The 22,214-nt window shown below is 40.6% G+C and overlaps 2 protein-coding genes across 12 annotated transcripts in view; one reads left to right on the forward strand and one right to left on the reverse strand.

The window, feature by feature from the left end:
• The window catches only part of UTP18 (UTP18 small subunit processome component), a 66,327-nt gene extending 46,776 nt beyond the window's left edge, over positions 1-19,551 (reverse strand). The window contains exons 1-7 of one of the 2 annotated variants that reach the window (XM_043904118.1): positions 19,162-19,551; positions 16,325-16,437; positions 13,393-13,491; positions 10,709-10,776; positions 4,071-4,174; positions 2,049-2,174; positions 1,785-1,959 (exon numbers count right to left, since the gene is read on the reverse strand). In XM_043904118.1, coding sequence (XP_043760053.1) covers positions 1,785-1,959; positions 2,049-2,174; positions 4,071-4,174; positions 10,709-10,776; positions 13,393-13,491; positions 16,325-16,437; positions 19,162-19,527 — 1,051 coding nt within the window. In that variant the 5' untranslated portion in view covers positions 19,528-19,551. The remainder of the gene's footprint in view (positions 1-1,784; positions 1,960-2,048; positions 2,175-4,070; positions 4,175-10,708; positions 10,777-13,392; positions 13,492-16,324; positions 16,438-19,161) is intronic. The other variant, XM_043904119.1, reaches the window with a different exon arrangement.
• A 79-nt stretch (positions 19,552-19,630) lies between these two features.
• The window catches only part of MBTD1 (mbt domain containing 1), a 67,801-nt gene continuing 65,217 nt past the window's right edge, over positions 19,631-22,214 (forward strand). For 3 of the 10 annotated variants that reach the window (XM_043904107.1, XM_043904115.1, XM_043904112.1), the window contains exons 1-2: positions 19,922-20,191; positions 20,813-20,876. The gene's annotated coding sequence lies outside the window, so the exon portion shown is untranslated. The other 7 variants (XM_043904109.1, XM_043904113.1, XM_043904116.1 and 4 more) reach the window with 5 other exon arrangements.

The raw sequence follows: 22,214 nt of genomic DNA on the forward strand, positions 1-22,214 counted from the left end.
AATCTGTGGTTCTCAACCTTTGTACGTGCCAGTCTAGTGAAATGTATGATACTCTTCTAAAAATATTGATTGTTTAAAATTTTCATAACTGAAGGAAATGCTAGATTTCAGTTAGAGTTTAGTGAAAATAAAGATGTAATGCTTTTCCTATCCAATTTCACAGACTACTGAATGTTTAGAGTCCATGGACCCCACTTTACAAGCTCTGACAGGTTAGTGGAAGGAACCATCAATGTGGAATTCTTCGGAATGCATCAATTCTGAATTCTTCATTTTTCAGATTTGCATTTACAACAATTAAGAGCTCACATACACAAAAGGCTTGCATATACTAACTTGTCAGCAATTTTCACCCTTTTTCTACTGTCTTTAATTAATTTCTTGAGTTATTAAGTTTTATAATGATGAGATTAAGAGTTACATTCAGTAACATAACACCACAAAAAGAAATACATTTACCATTACTGTTATTATTATCATTATTATGAAGTTATGCTTATTGAGGGAAGAGAAGGAAATATCTTTTAAAAGCCAAAGATAAATACCATGTCTTAAAAGAAGCCAGTGATCAGATACATACTCTTGCATACCAGCAGATCCACAGTACACATCACCAGCTACCAGGTCTCAGTCACCACTGGTTTGCTTCTCCCAAGAGGATACAAGGCAAAAGGACGTGAGCACATTCCTTTCAATTAGTGGAATAATATTTAATAACAACTACTATATGTTGTTTCCTATTTCAATATGCAGACACAGTTTAAGGTTTTTCAACTCAAAGGGAAGTCCACGGACCAGCAGCATCTGAGAACTTGTTAGAAATGCAGAAATCAGAGCCTGCATTTTAATATAATCCCCAGGTGATTTATATGCACGTTAATGTTTGGGAAGCACTGATTTAAAGCATAAATAGATAAATTAAGAACCCCCTTGGAAAGGATCATAGAAAGTGTCAGTAACACATAAAAGAGAAACCTGGAAACACTGAAAAAACATACATAAGTGTATCTAAAGTTGGCATTACTTACTTTTAAACACTAGCAGAAAAAAGGTTCTACAGTGCAACCCATCCTTTATAGCCCCACATATGTGCAATTTAACAGAAAGATAGCCAGAATCTGTAGCATACGCCAGGTGCACCTCCCAAGATTTATAATGTTAACCGAACCAATTTCATCACAAGGTCTTTGGTTCCCAAAGGATTCATGAAGGTGTCACTGTATTTTTGTGGTAACGGGGGTAGGAGAATGCCAAAGAATAGATAAGGCAGAGGAAAGACAAATTTTTATCTGATGATACATCTTCTAAGTGGTTCATTTTTCAAAGTACAACTTCCAAAAGCAGTGCTTTATTTCCTTTAAATGTAAATCAAAATTGTATTAAAACAAACACCAGAAGAACTGGAGGGTATCCAAATTTCAGAACAAAGAAGTGAAATAATTTGTCCAAAGAAGTAGAACCCAGGTGTTCTAGCTCCCAGGCTCATATTCTTTCTGCTGCAACAGTTTTATAGCCAAATATGTGCAACTGCCTTTCTAGTCTAAGGGAATACAGATTTGCAAACTATGATTTTTTTCCCCATATGTGCTTTTTTTCCCCCCAATACAGTCAGCTCACTTTTTTCATTCAAACACATTATCTCAACAACACATTCTCCACACACTAAAACCAAAGAAATCTACTTTTAAGAATTTTATCGTAAGAAAAAGAAAAGCGGTTGTAAATACTGTTCAACAAACTCAGCTGTGGGCTGCGGGTGTCAATGTATTCAATAGAAACCTTACCTCTTACTTGATGCACAGGAATTAGCTTTCCAGCCAGCATATCATAGACATAAAGAACCTTGCTGTGAGTGCTCGTGGCTAAAACCTCTTCTCCATTAGCACTAAAACAAGCCTTAAAGATTGGAAACTTCTCCAAATAGATGCTCTGAATTTTAGGATTTGTTTTTCCATCAACCTATAAGGAATTATAAAATATTCCTTTTAATTATTTCCAAAGACATGTATGCTGATTATAAACACTTTTCACTACAAGTCTCCACATACCTGAAACAGGGATACAGCATTATCTAGTCCAGCGACCATCACAACCTGTGCACGAGGATGGAACTGCACAGATGAGATCCGAGCAGTAGTAGGACGTTCAGCATTAGCATGTTGGCAGTTCTTCATCTGTGGAAAAATAAAGTTGAAATTTTATCAATTCAAATGGGTTAACATTATTTTCTTTAAAGCACGAAGAAAAGACATTATAGTTTACAATGCAAAAGAAACTGCACTGGAATGAAAACCAGAAGACCACAGCTCTGTGACCAACTAGTATTCTAGTAGAGTGTTTTACTATTCAAGAATCCATTTTTACAATCTTTCAAAGAAGGAGATTAAATCGTTAAGGCTTAGAACTCAAGTACACAATCATTTCCCTAAGATAAATCCATTTGAGTTAAGAGATTTTTACTTCCATGGAAATTTTACTTAAAACTCCTACTCTGGCATCGCTGTAGTCATGGTACAAAATAAGAGGCAATAAGTGGTCACTTCCAAGGTTCTGTGGTTGGCATGTCCACTTGAGCAAACTCCAGGACAGTGACGGATAGGAAAACCCAATGTGCTGCGGTTCGTGGGGTCACAAAGTCAGACATGACTTAGCAACTGAATAATAATGGTTGGTATGGATTGGTAATGTTTTTCTCTCAGGATATATAGTTGTTAGTTTAAAGTAATGATGATCTCATGTGTCATTTGGACTATTTTCACGCTTTTGTTTTTACAGGCTTTTCCCTCTGCATTAAAAATGAAATTATATAAAACATCATAGTATCATATGATGCTCTGTTTATGACTACATTTTCAATAGAGGTGAATTCACTCTATGAGGAGTGAATTTAGCTCACTCTATGAGGAGCTAAATGAATTATCTTCAGAGTAAGGATAGACAGAATCACTCTAATCATTTACCATGATAACATCCCCTTTTCTCATATAATTCACATGCTACCATTTTAAAATGGGGAAAATAATGTCAAAGAGAGAACAGTTCATTTGACAGATATCTGAAGTAAGTGCTGGGTAGGCACTTGGTTATAACAATGAACAAGTGGTAATGAACAGGCTATACAGGAACAGGAGTAAATTAGAAGGTAACTAGAGTAAGCTACTTTTTAAAAAAAAGATTTAAAAAATATTTATTTGGCTGTATTAAGTCTTAGTTGCAGCATATGGGGAATCTTTATTGCAACATGCAGTAGTTTTTGTTGCAGCAGTCTCTCTAGTTTCAATGGATGGGTGTGGTTGCTCTGTGGTTCATGGGATCTTAGTTCCCTGACAACGATCAAACCCAAGTCCTCCACATTGGAAAGCAGATTCTTAACCACTGGACCACTAGGGAAGTCTCGAGTAAGCCACTTTAACAGGCAAAGTGGAAAGACATTTCTAGGGCATTATGTGAGCAGAAAGGTAAGAACGAGTTTGCCACTGGCGGTGCTTAAAAAACAGACAGAAGATTGAGCAAGAACAAAGGTTCAGAGGCAGGAAAGGACTCAGCATGTGCGAGAAAGAAAAACAAGGTCTGCGCGGACTAAATAAGGAATAAGAGAAAAAGGGATGAGATGAAGTTGAAGACATAAGCATTAAGTCAGATCCCAGAAGAGGGTAGTATAGACTATGATAAGAAAGCTTACAAAGAGCAATGAAAAGTGACAGGACATGACGCTTTATTTTTAAAAGACCCTTCAGGCTACTGTAGGAAGAATGGTTGAGGAAGAAGTGGAAGTGAAGAGTCTAGCAATGAAACTGTTGCCATGCAGCAGGAACCAGGCTGCTGTGAATAGAAAGGATGAGAAATGCAAAAGGAGGAATCAAGCAAGAATCACAGAAGATTCCTGGGAAGGTAATTTAATGTTATCATTTTTGCAAAAGGAAAAAAAAACCTTACACAAATATTTATCAAGGCAAAAAGACAGGGAGCACATTTAATCCCAGAGATAACAGAAAGCCATAGGTCTGCAAGTAGAAGTATATTGGATTTGAGGTAATTAGCTGGTTTGGTCCAATTTTACTGATTCTCACCTTTAAGATTCCTTTAGGAAGAGATGTAGATGTGGATATGAAATTCCCAGTCCTTTGCAACAAATCATCTTCATCCTCTTCACTTTCATCTAAGTCAAACAAACCCGTAAGTTTATCTTTAGAATCAATGAGATAGCCATCACCTACCCCCAAACACCTATATTTCAAACTTCAACTCCCCTCCCATTCTCCCAACCTCAATCATTTTATTTAAGCTACCACTGGTAAAAGTAAAACAGCAAAATAAATTTGAAAGAGAGGAAATGACAAATACATCAATGTATATGTTTAAAAGCCTGACTCTGGAATGAAAGGCACACATTCACTACAGTTGACTAAAACAACATGAAATAAAGATAAATTGAGTCAACATTTAAAAAGAGAAACTCATAATTGTGGCAAAACTGGCAACAGGATGAACAGCAGATCTAGCTTAATAATTCACAAGAAAAAGAACTAGAACTTTTAGTTGACTGGAAGACCACTGGTAGCAAACCATGTGTCAGAACTTCAAAGAGAGGTAACAGGTCTGCTTTTCCTCTGGAGATGACTGATGATTCTAGTAAAGAAAGCTGAAAAGCTAAGCAGTGTTTAAGGTTAAGGGGGCAAAACCTAGCACCTGAAGCCCTCTAGGGTGCCTAAGGGATCTGGTAAACTACCAGGCTCTGAAATTGTTACCACAAAAGGTAACACATAAAATTAAAGGTGAAATAAAAGAATCATAAGAAAATCTCCCAGGAACTGAAACCCAGCTTTAAAACCTCATACTGTCTCATTAGAATAAAATGTTTTAGGATTGCTAGTACCCCTTGCCCAGCCACTTACCCAAAAACAACTCTAAAAATTCTCTAGAGAAATATATCATTGTCTTAGACCTCTAGTTAATCAACACTACTTTTCTTTAATTGGAGTATAACTGCTTTACCATATTGTGTTAGTTTCTGCCATACAACGTCAAGCAGCTATATATATTCCCCCTTTGGGAGTCTCCCTCCCATCCCACCCCCATACCATCTCTCCAGGTCATTACAGAGCGCCAAGCTGAGCTCCTTGTACTATACAGAAGGTTCCCACTAGCTATCTATTTTACACATGTGTTAGTCACTCAGCTGTGTCCGACTCTTTGTAACCCCATGGACTGTAGCCCACCAGGCTTCTCTGTCCATGGAATTCTCCAGACAAGAATACTGGAATGAGTAGCTACTCCCTTCTCCAGGGGATCTTCCAGACCCAGGGATCGAACCTGTCTCTCCTCCATTGCAGGCAGATTCTTTACCACCTGAGCCACCAGGGAAGCCCCATTTCACACACAGTAACGTATACAAGTCAATGCTACTCTCTCAATTCATCCCATCTTCCCTTCCCCACATGTCCAAAAGTCTGTTCTCTACATCCGTGTCTTCTATTCCTGCCCTGCAAATAGGTGCAGTACCATTTTTCTATGATACTATTTTTCATGTACAATGCCCACCACTCAATGAAACAGAACCAGGTCAGTAATGACAAGGTGAATATAATCTGACTGAAAACCTAAGGAAAAACAAACAATCCTCACAGGAGATCTAGATAATGGAGTTATCAGACAAAAAATTTTAAATATTGTATTTAAAACTTATAGAAAGAGAGATCAGGTCTGTGGTTTCCAGAGATTGGTGAGAGGAACATAAGAGGAAATTGGATGAAGGCAGGCAAAAAGGTACAAGTTTTCAGTTATAAGATCAGTAAGTACTAGGGATATAATGTACAACATGATAAATATAACTCTGCTATATGTTATATATCAAAGTTGTTAAGATATAAATCCTAAGACATCTCATCACAAAGAAAAATATTTCTTTTCTATGTCTATAACTTTTTATCTATATGAGATGATGGATGTTCACATACACTAAACTTATTCTGGTGATCATTTCATGATGTATGTAAGTCAAATCATTACACTGTACACCTTAAACTTATGCAGTGTTTTATGTCAATTATCTCAATAAGACTGGAAGGAAAAGAAAAATAAAAAAATTAGGGATCGGGATGGGGAATACGTGTAAATCTATGGCTGATTCATATCAATGTATGACAAAACCCACTGAAATGTTGTGAAGTAATTAGCCTCCAACTAATAAAAAAATTAAAAAAAAAAATTAAAACCTCATTTTTAACCTTTAAAAGACATATTTTACATATTTGAAAGACAAGACTCAGAAGTAAGCCAGAAAACTAGATGACTAAAAAAAAGAACCAGGCACTTCTCTGGCAGTTAAGACTCTGCCTTCCAATGCAGGGGTAAGGGTTTGATCCTTGGTTAGGGGGCAAAGATCCCACATGCCTCTAGGCCAAAAAACCAAAACACAAAACAGAAGCAATACTGTAACAAACTCAATAAAGACTTAAAAAACAAAACAAAATCTCAGACTATCATAAAAAAAAAAAAAACAACCAAATGGAAATTCTAGAACTGAAAAATACAGTAATGAAAATTTAACACCCCAGTGGATGGTTTTAACAGGTATCAAAATCACATGAAGAGAGAATTAGCGGTCTAGAAAAAGGATCAGAAAAAATTATCCAGACTAAAGCACAGAATGCAAAGAGAAAATACAGAATAGTCTACAGCCATACCACCCTGAATGCATCCAATCATCAGAAAAGAATACACAGAGAATGTTTGTTTTAAAAAAATTTTAACATAAATGTAATTGGTATCCCAGAAAGAAAGAAAGAATGTAACAAAAACAATCTGAAGAGATAACAGGCAAGAATTTCCAAAACTTAGAAAAGACATCTAGCCAGATTCAAGAGCACTTGTGAAGATCAAGAATACAAAGCAATCTCAAAAGACTGGGAGGAGGGGTAGATAAATTGACAAAACAGCAACAATACAACAACCACAATATTAAGGAATTATTACTGATTACTGCAAGCATATCAGTTTAGCTCAGTCGCGTCTGGCTCTTTGCAAACCCATGGACTGCAGCACGCCAGGCTTCCCTGTCCATCACCAACTCCCAGAGCTTGCTCAAATTCATGTCCATCGAGTCAGTGATGCCATCCAACCATCTCATCCTCAGACGTCCCCTTCTCCTCCTGCCTTCAATCTTTCCCAGCATTAGGATCTTTTCCAATGAGTTAGTTCTTCGCATCAGGTGGCCAAAGTATTGGAGCTTCAGCATCAGTCTTTCCAATGAATATTCAGGACTGATTTCCTTTAGGATGGACTGGTTGGATCTCCTGCAACCAGAGTTGGACTGGTTGCAGTTCAAGGAACACTCAAGAGTCTTCTCCAACACCACAGATCAAAACCATCAATTACTTCAGCGCTCAGCTTTCTTTATCGTCCAACTCTCACATCCATACATGATGACTGGAAAAACCATAGCTTTGACTAGACAGACCTTTGTCGGCAAAGTAATGTCTCTGCTTTTTAACAGGCCGTCTAGGTTCTTGCCTGGAGAATCCCAGGGACGGCGGAGCCTGGTGGGCTGTCGTCCACGGGGTCGAACAGAGTCAGCCACGACTGAAGCGACTTAGCAGCAGCAGCAGGTTTGTCACAGCTATTCTTCCAAGGAGCAAGCATCTTTTATAAAAATTTTATGGCTGCAGTCACCATATGCAGTGATTTTGGAGCCCCAAAAAATAAAGCCTGTCACTGTTTCCATTGTTTCCCCATCTATTTGCCATGAAGTGATGGGACCAGATGCCATGATCTTAGTTTTCTGAATGTTGAGTTTTAAGACAGCTTTTTCACTCTCCTCTTTCACTTTCATCAAGAGGCTCTTTAGTTCTTCGCTTTCTGCCATAAGGGTGGTATCCTCTGCACATCTGAGGTTATTGATATTTCTCCTAGCAATCTTGATTCCAGCTTGTGCTTCATCCAGTCCATGAAGTACTCTGCATATAAGTTAAATAAGCAAGATGACAATATATAGCCTTGATGTACTCCTTTCCCAATTTGGAACCAGTCTGTTATTCCATATCTGGTTCTAACTGCAGCTTTTTGATCCGCATACAGATTTCACAGGAGGCAGGTAAGGTGGTCTGATATTTCCATCTGTTTAAGAATTTTCCACAGTTTGCTGTGACCCACATAGTCAAAGACTTTAGTGCAGTCGACGAAGCAGATGTTTTTCTGGAATTCTCTTGCTTTTTCTATGATCCAACGGATCCTAACAGCATTACAATTATGTTTAAGGGGGAGGAGGGTGGTATTTCTCTTTTAATCTAGAAACTTCCCTGGCAGTCCAGGAGTTAAGATTCCACACATTCACTGCAGGGTGCACAGGTCTAATCCCTAGTCAGGGAATTTACATAACAGTGAGCTAACCCACTCCAGTGTTCTTGCCTGGACAATCCCAGGGATGGAGGAGCCCGGTAGGCTGCCTCTATGGGGTCACACAGAGTTGGACACAACTGAAGCTACTTAGCAGCCGCAGCAGCGCCAAAAAAGTAATTCAGAAAAAAAACAAACAATAACCTTAAAAAAACAATAATCTAGTATTTATAGATAAAATAACAAATGGTGGGACTTCTCTGGTGGTCTAGTAGTTAAGAATCTGCCTGAAGGGGACAGAGTTAAGTGGTTAAGAATCTCAAGGGACATGAGTTCTATCCTCGGTCTGGGAAGACCCCACATGCCAGGGAGCAACTAAACCCATGTGATGAACTACTGAGCCCACACTGCAACTACTGAAGCCCACACACTCTAGGGTCTGCACACCGCAATGAAGACTAGCCCCCCTCACTGCAACTAGAGAAAAGCCCACATGCAGCAACGAAGACCTAGCACAGCCAAAAATTAACTAATTAATTTTTTCAAGTAACTGTGAGATTAAAACTGTAAAGCCAGGTTATTATAGTTACCACTCCGCCAATAAGTGTACTTTGGACAAATCACTTCTGTCTTTTTGAACCTTACTCCTGTCATCTGTACAATAAAGGTATTACATTTCAATATCCCAGATAGTAACAGACTGGCTAACTGTTGACCTAATTCATTTCCCTTTTCTCCTTGACACAAAGACAAACTCTATTTCCTGGTATTCCATGCAGTTAAGTGTGGCCTCGTGACTGAGTTCTGGCAAAAAAAAAATGTGGGTGAAAGTATCATGTACCACTTCCAGGACAGGTTTTATTAACCTCCCTTGGTGACCTTCTCTCACTTCTCCTATAAGTCAATTGGTAGTCGTCAATAGCTTTGGCAACTTTGGAAGACCCAGAATGAAGATGGCAGAATCTCTAAGAATTTGGGCCCCTGAAGTAGAACATGACCTCACCACCCTAATTGTACACACAGAGAAAAAAATTCTACCTGATTAAGCCACTGGGATCTGGGAGAGTTTCTGCTTCAGTGCTAGCGTAAAACCTTATCTATAATTACATGGATCTAAAATAGAGCATTCTATGAATGCAGTATTCTAAAATGGATAATAAAATTATATTCCATCCAGGAAGATAAACTGGTGACCAAAGTTTGTAATTATGTCATGTAAAAAAAAAGTGATGACAAGATGATTAACATACCAAAAAAAAAACAAAACAAACCTTGGAAAAATATTTCTCAAATAACAGAACAGTTTCATATGCAAGAGAGGTAAGATCATATCTCTTCAAAACGTAGGACTAGACAGTAGGAAGATTAAATTTCAAAATAGTAAAAAATTACAACAATTAGTTCTTAAAGAGGAAAAGAGTAAGAAACAGCCAAATAAAGAGCACATTATTTGAAATATTTAAGCAGAGGTTAAGTTATCATCTAGCAGCTGTTGTGGAAATGCTTCTTGCAGTGGATAAAGCCAGGTTCCATCACTAAGAGTCCCTCAACCTCTAAACGTATCTAGTTGGAAACCTGAAGGTAAGTTTCTACTTATTAACTGATTGAGTTTTCTATAAGAACTGCATAAAACTGGTTCCTTGTAAGGGCTCCCTATACTTGAATACCAGGACTGACATGGGCTGGGAGAAGCGAGGGAGAGGTGATGACAATAATCAAATAGAAATTCATCAGCTATCAAAGATGCTAAAAAAGGAGCTTCTGTATTACAATGAAAGGATATACTGCAGAATCCCTCAAGGATTTCAAAGGTCAGTTCCAAGTCTAAAATTTTTAACTCCAAAAACTCCTATCAGGTCTTGGCCAAACCATAACATCTAAACTCAAAGATCTTAACAGTAGAAAACAGGTTTGGTACAAGTTAAACTTAAAATCCGGAGTTGAAAAATAGGTTTTTAGAAAGTGTGTAATCATCTAGGCCTGACCTGACAGGTGCTCCTTAGCAAAACATTCCATCTCCTAGTGGACAGCTAGATCAGTTGCTCATGTCTTTGGAAGGGGCTCTGAATCAAGAAATAACACTACTACTTATTTTTTTTACTTAATCCTATGCCATAATGTAACATAGTTCTGTTGAGGAAAAACATAATAAAATTCATCCATTATTGCCTTTACAAGTAAAGAATATGCTATTGAGTCTTAGATTATTGTAAAAGAGTTTCCCTCAGAGAAATGGTAGACTTCAAAACCAGGTATTTAAAAAAAAAAAAAAAGACATTTCAAACATTTAATGAGTCTCATGAGAAACCTCAAATAAAAACAGAACAAGAATAGGAATCTATTTACCAATTTAAACAGAGGTGTCAACACTCACCATCTGAAGGTGTTTTCCACTTATTGGCCTCTGCCCAGGCAGGTACTCCCCCCATAGCATGCTGAAATCTAAGCAAAAACATAAAATTTTACAGGGACCACGGTATTTATACTTTGGTACATTCAAAGCATATAGGTCAGAACACAAATAGAATCTCTTCCAAAGAAGTTCTTATCTTGAAGGACAGAAGGGCTAGTCACACAGGATATTTCCAACCTGCCTAAATTGATAACCATCTAAACTAGTCCTGGATACAGGACACCTGATACATATTTGTTGCTACTAATTAAATTTGCTGTTGCCTTATTTGCACATATAAACACGCCAGATTTGGTGATTAAGTAAAGAAATAGAAGTCTCTTTGTGGTTATAAATCAATGGTATCGTACACAGAGTACACAATAGAATACTAGAACACGTCTAAAAGAAAATGATCAGATTGGTAAAATAAATAAAACTTCATTGTATATCCTTTGACTAAAATGGGAGCACTTCGCCCTGGGAAAATAAGCTCCAGGAGAAGCATGCTAGTTATATTCTGGTATGTAGAAGGCTGCAAAAATCATTCTAATCATTTAAAACAGAATCACAGACAAGTCCACCAAACTAAGCCCACTGGACAAAATGTATGAAACTATTTTCAAAAGTTGGACAAAAGGCAACATAGGACTATGATCCCTAAGAGAAGAGAAATAACAAGGGGAGTCATACCATTACTGGGATTTCCCCCTCAAGGCATTTTTATAAGACCCTGACACAGAGACAAGGGGGAAAAGATCAGACTTGAAAGAAGCTGAGACAACAAGAATTGGAGGGGCAATCAACTATACAAGAGGAAGAGAAAGAGCTCCAGAAATTTGCACAGGGGACCCACAGACACTTCTGAATACTAAGCTACACACTCATAGAATAAAATTCCATGAGGTCAAGCAAGGAACTACTAGAGGGATCTAAGTTGCACAGAACCAAAGTTCAGACATTTGAGTTCAACTGGTCAGAGGAAGGGTCCTTATGGAACACTCAGGGCATTCAGCAGAGATCCCAGGAAGGTCACATCTTAATAGGGCTAAACCAGCCTAGAATAAACGCTACTCTAATAGAAGAAATCTCTAAAAACAAGTCTTGAAAGGATCAAAGTGATTTCCATGTCATTTAACTGCCTGCCAGGACAAAGTTAAACACACATTAAAAACAAAATCCAGGCACTGAACAACATCCACACTGCCCAGAATGCAATCAAAATTATTAGATTTACAAAGAAGCAGAAAAATATGAACCATAACCAGAAAAAAAAGCAGTCAACAGAAACAGAAATAAAGACCTGACAGAATTAGCACTCAAGGACTTGAAAGTAACTAATACACATAAAAAGAAATGAAACTGTGCCATTTGCAGGAATGTGGATGAGTCTAGAGACTGTCACAAAGTGAAGTGTGTTGGAAAGAGAAAAACAAATACCATGTCATATTGCTTATATGTGGAATCTAGAAAAATGATACAGATGAACTTATCAGCAAAGCAGACAGAGACACAGATATAGAGAACAAGAGTATGGTATGGATGGGGGCAGGGGGGCAGGATGAACTGGGGGATTGGGACTGACATATATACACTATGTACAAAATAGATAACTAATGAGAACCTAATGCATAGCACAGGACAGTCTACTCAATGCTCTGTGGTACCTAAATGGGAAGGCAATCCAAAAAAGAGGGGATAGACGTATATATATAGCTGATTCACTTTGCTATACAGCAGAACCACAACATTGTAGAGCAACTATACTTCAATAAAAATTAATAAAAAATAAAATAAAACAGCTAATACAAATATATTCAAGTATTTAAAGGATGTATGAACACAATAAAAGGAAAAATAGCAACTAATCATAACAAAACAAAAGGTCTAGTTGAAAAGATCTTCTCAAGCTGGAAAATATCTGACATAACAAATTCACTAAATGGGTTTAACAGATTGAAAAAGCTACATACTGTATTATTGTATTTATATGACATTCTGGAAAAAGCAAATCTATAAAGACAAAAAATGGATCAATGCTTGTCAGGGGCCAACGGAGTTAGAAGATGAAGAGAGAATGCTGACTATCACGGGGTATAAAAGAACTTTCTGAGTGAAAGCAATGTTCTCTTTCTTGATTCCATGTATTAATCATCATGGGTTTACATGACTGTACCTGCTAAACAAAATTTACAGAATGATACTTTAAAAGGGTGAATTTCAATATATGTAAATTATACTGCAATAAATCTGTCAAAATATAGTGATAATGTAATAAGTCTCCAGGAATATAAAAACATGTCAGTACAAAAAAATAAAAATACCTTAAAATACTTTTAAAGGTACACAAGTTTGAATTAATAAAATGTTTCAGTATAAAATCATTATTTTAAAATATGTATTTCCCAGTTCTGTTCAACTGAAAGAGCCAGAAGTTGTGGGAAAGAGATGACTTACCACATACCAACCAGCAAGTGAACAGCACCACTGAGCACACTGGACAGTGGGACTCCAAGGTTTTTGTACTTGTGTTCTCTCTACGCTCCCTCATAATAGAGTGTAATCATTTTCCAAGGACAATTCTTTTATGATTCAAAATAGAAATCTGACTACCCAAGAAGCTGTTACAGCCAAAGGTTGAACAAGTCAAAATAAAATATACTTACTCTTCTTTAAGTCTCTTTTGAAGCTCATCTTTCGAAAGTTGATTTTCATTGGCATTTTTCATCATATCTTTCCGAAAACGATTGTTCATCATGTCAACCCTACAAAAAAAAGTAGAACAGTATGCTTTAGATAATTTAAAGAATTAACATTAACAGTTGTTGCCGTTAGTATTTGGAGCAAACACAGGCCAAGATTTATAAGATGTGGAACATCTCAAATAAACATTCTTCATTCTTCCTAAAAGGAGATCTCTAATATTTCATGTCACCTAATTCACCCTCTGGTGAGCTATTTCAAATTCATGACTTCTCTAGACACAGCTTACAGCCATTCACCAAAATTAATTCCAGGTAAATCAGAGTTAAATACAAAAAATCCAAACCTTAAAATACTATGAAGGAAAAATATAGGTAAATATTTTTCTCTCTGATACAGAACTTTTTACTATTAAAATCAGCAAAAAGAAAAAAAAAAAGATTTCACTACATATATACTTGAATATTCTGTGCCAAACAATATTAAAACAAACTTAAAAGTAAACAAAAAGCAAAAAGATGAGGTTCTCTGGTGGCTCACTGGTAAGCAATCTACCTGCAGGAGACTCAGGTTGGATCCCTGATCTGGGAAGATCCCACATGCTGTGGGGCACCACAACTATTGAGCCTGAGCTCTAGAGCCTGGGAACTGCAACTACTGAGACCATGAGCCACAGCTACAGAAGCCCACATGCCCTAGAGAAGCCACCACAATGAGAAGTCCGCACACTGCACTAGAGAATAGTCCTCACTCTCCACAACTAGAGAAAAGCCCAAGCAACATCAAAGACACGGCACAGTCAAAAATAAATAAATAAAATTATATAGTTTTTAAAGCTAGAAGATAATGTGTGATAAATCTGACATTAAAAGGTATGAAATTCTCAATTATGTAAGGAACTAATATACTAAAATCATTAATAAACAGTCTCATCCTGCCATATGCAACAAGATGGATGAACACTAAGTGAAACAAAACAGACATGGAAGAAAAATACTGCATGATCTCACTTATGTGTGGACTGTGAAGAGTAGAACAGACAGAAGCAAAGAGTGGAATGATGATTACCAGGGGTGAGAAGGTAGACAAAACAGGGAGATGTTGGTCAAAGAGTACAAAGCTGCAGTTATGTAGGATAGAGAGCTAATGCAAAGCATGACTACAGTTAGTATCACACACTGCAATTTGCAAAGTGAGGAGACTTCAAGTGCTCTCACTACAGATAAAAATGGTAACTCTTTGAAGAGGTGGAAATGCAATTAATTCACATGACTGCAGTAATAAGTTCACTATGTATCGCCAATTATGTTGTCCACTTTAAACACATACAACTTTTACTTGAAAAGTACACAAAATCAAAGTGTTTAGTAGACAAACAAGCAAAGACATGAGAGAGACTACTTTTAAGAAATACCAATGACTAACAAAAACTGAATTTCTCAACAAAAATTAAGTAGGTATTTCCCACCCATTAAACTGACAAGGTCTGAAAACAGAGAAATTACGGCTTTTAAAAAGGAGTAAAACAGATACTTTTCAATTGAAAAGTAAACTGGTAGAACTTCAGAGTCAGCCTGGTAGTAATTGTCAACAACCTTACAAATGCCTACTCTTTGATGATTCTACCTCTGAAAGACTGGAGCCACATCCTCTGCTTCCTTTTCAAACCTACCCTCTTTCCTCACTGCATCCTCATCCTCACCCCCAACTCCATCATCACTGCACTCCTTCAAGGGGGCAGCAATGGAATATCTGGCATCCAGTTCTAATAACACGTGGTGGCAGGGTTCAATAAAGAAGCTCCTTGGCCCCAGTGATGTTGCATATTTATCTGTCTGTGGCTTCAACTTCTGGCCTTAGAGTTCATAAATTCATTTTCTAATTTAAAAGAAAAAAGAATCTTCCTTAAATAATTTTAAAAGAAAAAGGTTTATGCATAAACATGCCCATCTCAACATCAATTTATTTAAAAAAATAACTTACCCAACAACAGCTATGTAATTATGGTTAAATCATATAATAGATTATAATATATCCATTTTAAAGTGTTTATAAAGTTTTTTTTTTTAATTAGGGAGAAATGCTTGTAATACAGTACATCCTCCCTATGCGTGCGTGCTTGCTGTGTTGTTTCAGTCGTGTCCAACTCTTTGCAACCCTATGGAGTTGGCGCCCGCCAGGCTCTTCTGCCCATGGAATTCTCTAAGCAAGAATACTGGAGTGGGTTGCCATGCCCTTCTCCAGGAGATCTTTCCAACCCAGGGATCAAACCCGTGTCTCTTACACCTCTTGCATTGGCAGGCGAGTTCTTTACCACTAGCACCACCAGGGAAGCCCATGTAAATTATGGTTAAATCATATAATGGATAATGTATCCATTTTAAAGTGTTTATAAAGGTTTTTTTAAACTGGGGAGACATGCTTGCAATACAATACATTCTCATCAATTAAAGTACATATTGTGCATGGTGGCTAATTTTTCTTAGTCTTTTCTCCATTTCAGGCATGTGTTAAGAGCTCTACACACACTATTTAATCTCAAGAGCCTTCTGATATAGTTACTATCTCCATTTTACAAAGCAGAAAAGATATGTTCCAAACTGGCCTGTAGTCAGTTAGGAACTGGCCAAACTGGGAAGCAAACTCAGGTCTGACCCCCAAACACTGTGCTCTCCTAGCTTTTCTATAGAGCACAGAAGAGAGGAGAGATGCATGCCAACATGGTAACAGTGGCTCTCCCTCAGTGATGGGATTCTGAATGATCTTCGCCATATACTTTCCAGTACTTTTAAAATCTTCACATAATCACATATTCAGAAAGAGAACTTTCTTAAAACCTGAAAAACAACTTTTGAAGCATCCAGAGGGATTCCAGAAAAAAATTAGGCAACCTACATCTCCTCATCTTCATCTTCTTCATCCAGCCAAACTGGTTTCTTTTGAGGTGGAAAATTATCTTTTGCTTCCTTCTCCACTTCTGAGTCATCTGAGTCTTCCTGTACTTGAACCTAGAGAAGACAAAATACCCACAAGCACTGAATCTTTCATATCTCACAGTGGCAGCCTTTGTAGTTACATTGTTTGTAGAATGCTTTGTTTCTATGGCCCTCTGATCAAATTATGGGAGAGAATGCTACCACAGCAAATACTTAAGGCAGAACAGAAAACCAGATTAGAGAAATGCACCACCCACTGGACAGGTAAGGTAAGATAGAACAGTCTAGGAGAAAAAGTCAACTTGCTGAGAAAACCAAAAAAGACAAGAGTAAAAGGTAAGCTAGATAGAAGAGCAGGGAAAATCACAGAACTACACAGATCACAGGATCAGAGGCAGACTGACACCAAAGATAAAATAACATGATTGAATGTCATGACTAAACCATATTTCATATTCTTAGACACAGTTCTCTATTTTTCTTAACTGTTCTTGATCCCCTACCTACCTAAAAAACTTACTACACAATCAAATCTAAATCTAGACCACAGAATTGCCCCTGCAGTGAGCTTGAACTTTCCCAAAACCACATGATAGGAATATTCAAATGATTTATACCTGCTCTATTACTAGCCTATGATCCTTCAAAGCCCAACAAATCCCACTTCACAGTTTCTTTTCCTGATTGGGAAACTATCACATAGTTCAGCATTTTCCCAGTAGTATTTCTCTATCTCCCAGCTAGATTCTGCAACCTCTCCTGTAAGCACCCAAAGGAGGTTCTGACAATCAACTGATACTTGCTAGGTCTGTGTTCCTTCATGAAACTGAATAATTCAGGAAGGCTTTGCTTCACTACCCTATGTATTATTTTATAGGCTCCCTCTACACAAATTTAATCTTCCTTTCTTGAATGTCTTTTCTTTTCTTCAGCATTTCACTGACATAGTTGAGTTTTATCTTCTGCCTCTGCCACTAGTATCTGACTCCAAAAAGGCAGGGATGTTTGCCAGTTTTTGTCCATTGCTGTTTCTCTTCCAGTGCCTAGAAATTGCCTAGGACTTCCTATCTTGGAAGATAAGCCAGATAAAGGATTCTTTTTTAAAAGGCGTGCCAAAAAAATATAATCAATCAATCCTGCTTTTTTAACTTATATGCAGAGTACATCATGAGAAATGCTGGGCTAAAGGAAGCACAAGCTGGAATCAAGATTGCTGGGAGAAATATCAATAACCTCAGATTTGCAGATGACACCACCCTTATGGCAGAAAGTGAAGAACTAAAGAGCCTCTTGATGAAAGTGAAAGAGGAAAGTGAAAAAGTTGGCTAAAAGCTCAACATTCAGAAAACTAACATCATGGCATTTGGTCCCATCACTTCATGGCAAATAGATGGGGAAACAGTGGCAACAGTGGCTGACTTCATTTTGGGGGGCTCCAAAATCACTGCAGATGGTGACTGCAGCCATGAAATTAAAAGACGCTTACTCCTTGGAAGGAAAGTTATGACCAACCTAGGCAGCATATTTAAAAGCAGAACATTACTTGGTCAACAAAAGTCCGTCTAGTTAAGGTTATGGTTTTTCCAGTAGTCATGTGTGGATGTCAGAGTTGGGACTATAAAGAAAGCTGAGGGCCAAAGAATCAATGCTTTTGAACTGTGGTGTTGGAGAAGACTCTTGAGAGTCCCTTGGACTGCAAAGAGATCCAACCAGTCCATCCTAAAGGAGATCAGTCCTGGGTGTTCATTGGAAGGACTGATGTTGAAGGTGAAGCTCCAGTACTCTGGCTACCTGATGTGAAGAGATGACTCATTGGAAAAGACCCTGATGTTGGGACAGATTGACGGCAGGAGAAGGGGACGGCAGAGAATGAGATGGTTGGATGACATCACCGACTCAGTGGACATGGGTTTGGGTACACTCCGGCAGCTGGTGGTGGACAGGGAGGCCTGGCGTGCTGCGGTTCATGGGGTCGTAGAGTCTGACACGACTGAGCGACTGAACCGAACTGAATCATGCAGGGTTTTCACCGCCAGGAAGAGAATCTGCCGCCAAATTGGCTCACAAATATTTAATACAAAAGTTGGCCAGTCAATCACTTGGTATGATTGTTAAAACATGAGACAGACTCCCAGGCCTGTGCGCAGGAATTCTAATTCCACAAACAGACTACCAGTCCTGTGCCCAGGAATTCTGATTTCGCAAACAACGCGGAACTCCTGAATCACTGCATAATACTGAGGCAGGTGATGCAACGACTAACGGGGAGAAGATAGTGGGGACGAGCCACGAAAGATGCTCACGATTAAAACAGTCTAAACGAGTATGCGGGCTTCCCAGGTGGCTCTAGTAGTAAAGAACCCGCCTGCCAATGCAGGAGACTTAAGAGACGCGAGTTCGATCCCTGGATCAGGAAGATCCCCGGGAGAAGGCATGACAATCCACTCCAATAATCTTGCCTGGAGAATCCCATGGACAGAGGAGCCTAGTGGGCTACAATCCACAGTGTTGCAGAGTCGGACAGGACTGAAGCGACTGTAAGCGCGCGCACGCAAACGAGTATGTATTGAGCGCCTACTGGATACCTGGCGCAGCGGCACTCAAGCGGGCGAAGAAAGGCGCGGTCTCCGCCCTCCCAGGACTTTAAGGCTGGCACCCCAAGGCGCCCGTGTTCCCGGCTCCCTACCACCTGAGCGCTTCCAGGCACCGCAGGCTCCACTCCCCTGCGCCCAGGCTCCGCCCCCGGGGGCTCGCAGCCCACCCCGGGCCCAAGCCGCGCGAGGCGGCGTCCCTCACCCGCGGGCCCCGCAGACGCCGCAGTAGCGCGTCCTCGTCGTCCTCCACGTCGCCGAAGACCAGCTCCTCCAGGCACCGCTCTACTGCCGGCTTGTCCTCCTCTAGCGTGAGACGGTTCCGCAGTCGGAGCCGTTTCTCCTCCTCCGAGGCAACTGAGATTGCAGCGGCCGCCGCGCGCGGCCAGGCCAGCGACTTTCGCTGGCATGAGGGGGCAGCTTTTCGGGGCGGCCCGCCCCATCGCGCTCCGGCTCTCCCGTCTGGCCTCGCTTGGGTCTTACGGTCCTGTCTCACTCGGCGCCTTCTTTCTGGCGGCATCTTTGGGTTTGAGAGGAAACGCAGGCGCTCACGTGGAACGTCACTGCGCATGAGCTGAGGCCGCAGGTGGCCGGAAGAAGGTTGCACCGCCTTTGAGCACGTGACCAACACTGTGCTCTTGTGTAACGCCCACTCCCCTCACGAGCCCCTCCCCGTGTGGGAGTTCCTCCGGGAGGACCAATCTTCCGGGTGGAGGGGGAAGCGGCGTGACTGGAGTGGAAATTTTTTTCCAACATAACTTCGCAGCTGTAACTGATTGAAAGAATAGAAAGAAAGACAGAGATGACAGGCTGAAACTTTTACTCTTTCTCCTGCCTTTTTAACCACTCGACTTACACGAGCCCCAATCGCCTTTTCCACCCCTTCGTCTTGGTACGACCCTTGGAGTACGGAGCCTGCAGAGGGTCCCACGCTGGAAGACAGAGAGGAGGGTATGTAGGGAAGCGGGCCAATCGGGGCGCGGGTCACGGCGCAGGCGCGTTGGGGAGGGAGGACTATGCTAATGTTGTTGATATCCTGGGGCCACCCGAGTTAAAGGGGGGAAATCCGGGGGTTGCCGTAGCCGCCACCAGTCTGGGCCCAGCCGGGGCTCCCCTGTAGTCGCCGTAGTCCCGGGGAGAGGCGCCTGCCCCCAGCTCGGGAGGGGGCGCCGCGGGCCCGGGGAGCACGGACAGCCCCTACCCATGAGGCCCTGATGGAAAACACAAAGGATCTGGTGAGAGCCGAGCGCGGCAGCTGCTTTGTGTGCCAGGTGGGGGGGACGCCCGCAGCTCCCTGACCCCAGGAACCCGTGCAGCCCCCTGACCCCGCTCCCAGGCCTGCTTCTCTTATCCCACGCCCCCTCCACCTCCGGAGCCCCCCTCCCCCTGCCGGCCGTTAAACGATTGGGGGTTGTCCCCTCCCCCCACTCCCTTCAGCCCTGGACTCTTCAGGGTTCTCTCTATCCCCTTCACTATCTGGAAAACAAATTTTAGAAGAAAGTTCTTCTCTTCATTCCACCCCACCCCACCCCCCTTAGCTCTGGCTGGGGGAGAAAGACTGGATTTGAGACTTCCTTTTTTGGCCGCCCAGGGTCGGGGAGAGGAGTCCTCACGTCTCCCGCGGGGCAGACTTTGGGTGCTTTGCGTGGGAAGGCGCCTCAAGGCTGTGGGGCAGGCGCCGCGAGGCGTTTCGCACGTGGAGGTGGAAAAATTGAAAAGGGGCGGAGTGGGCACGTGTGGGAGGGGGAGGTGGGAGTGGTGTTTGGGAAGTAGTCGCCTTTTAAAAGGGTTCTAAGTTGGTGGGCTTTTATGACCATTGTATTCTCTTTTGTGAAATAAGAATCCTAACATTTCAGAGTCGGAAGAGACATTAGAGGTCACCCAAAGCCGCCGTCCCCTGTGCAGCCTCCCTGACAAGTGGTAGGTAGCCTGGCCTCTGCCTAAACCCCTCCAAACACTGAGCGCTCGCTCGCTGCTGCCCAGGAAAGCCCTTTCTGTTCAGTTGTTATGATTGTTGTTTGCTTATCCTTATTAGACTCTTCAGCCTCATTCATGTCTTTGTTAAGTGGATTCCCCTTTTACTTCTCAAATTTTCTCTCACATCCTCCTCACCCACCCCACTGCTCATTGGCCTATATTTTGTGTGTCAGGAAAGAACGGCCAGGAAGTGGGGGAAGGAGGGCTTATGAGATAGATAGGGCTGGCTGAAAACTTGGCTAGGTCAGTTAAGATGTGCTGGCTTACATGTCTGAGAATGGATGCTGTTTTTCTGCAGGAAGCTTGGAAAAATAGGATCTAGGGATTTCATGGCTGTTTTCTCTCATTGGTGCTTTTTCTTTTTTTTTTAAAGTTAGAAATTTCAGGATCCCAAAGCACATTTCTCTATGTCTAAGTGACGTTTCCTAAGGATGCCTAAAATCGCCTCTTGGAGATAGTACCAAAGCCTGTAGGAAGCAGCTCTTGGTAGATGGATAATCAGAAGAACGGCACTCCTGCCCCCGCCTTTGGGACTATGTTTTTCTTTCAAGCCGGGCTTCCTTCTCAGGGCCCCTCCTTCACAATACTTTCTCTAGTTTTTTTTTCCCCCAATTTTTAATGAGATTTGAAACTTTTGCAATACTTTATAATCTTTGCATAGCGTTTGCAATATTTTTCATGCTGCTTACATTGGTATGCACCAGTAATCACACAGTGGTTGAGATAGTTCAGTTCTACTACAGTCACTTAGCATTTTTCTAATATTCTCCTTCATTTGATGAGCTGTGCTGCTTCCAAAAGTTGTTTTATTGGCACAAGAACCTTGGGGGCACACATTTTCCTCTTCCTAATGTGGTGAAGTGGTAGTCAAGACATAACAGATAAAATGTAAAAGTTATGAATCTGGTGGGCGTCTCTGGTGGCTCCGTGGTAAAGAATCTGCCTGCCAGTGCAGGAGATGTAAGTTCAATCCCTGTGTGGGGAAGATCCCTAAAAATGGAAATGGCAACCCATTGCAGTATTCTTGTTTGGGAAATACCATGGACAGAGGAGCCTGGGGGGCTACAGCCCATGGGGTCCCAAAAGAGTCAGACACATGACTTAGCAACTGAACACCACCACCAATGAATCTAGTATAAAAGCCAGAGAATAAATTTCCCTTTAAACTCCCAGCCCCCTCTTTAAAATATTAGAGCACAGAAATTTTTTTCTCTCCCTTTCTTACAATTTGGAGACTGTTGCTCTCCAAGTATTTTAATGTGCTTACACTGTATTTTTTTT

Source organism: Cervus elaphus, chromosome 5, assembly GCF_910594005.1.
Source record: "Cervus elaphus chromosome 5, mCerEla1.1, whole genome shotgun sequence".
Lineage (NCBI taxonomy): Eukaryota > Metazoa > Chordata > Mammalia > Artiodactyla > Cervidae > Cervus > Cervus elaphus.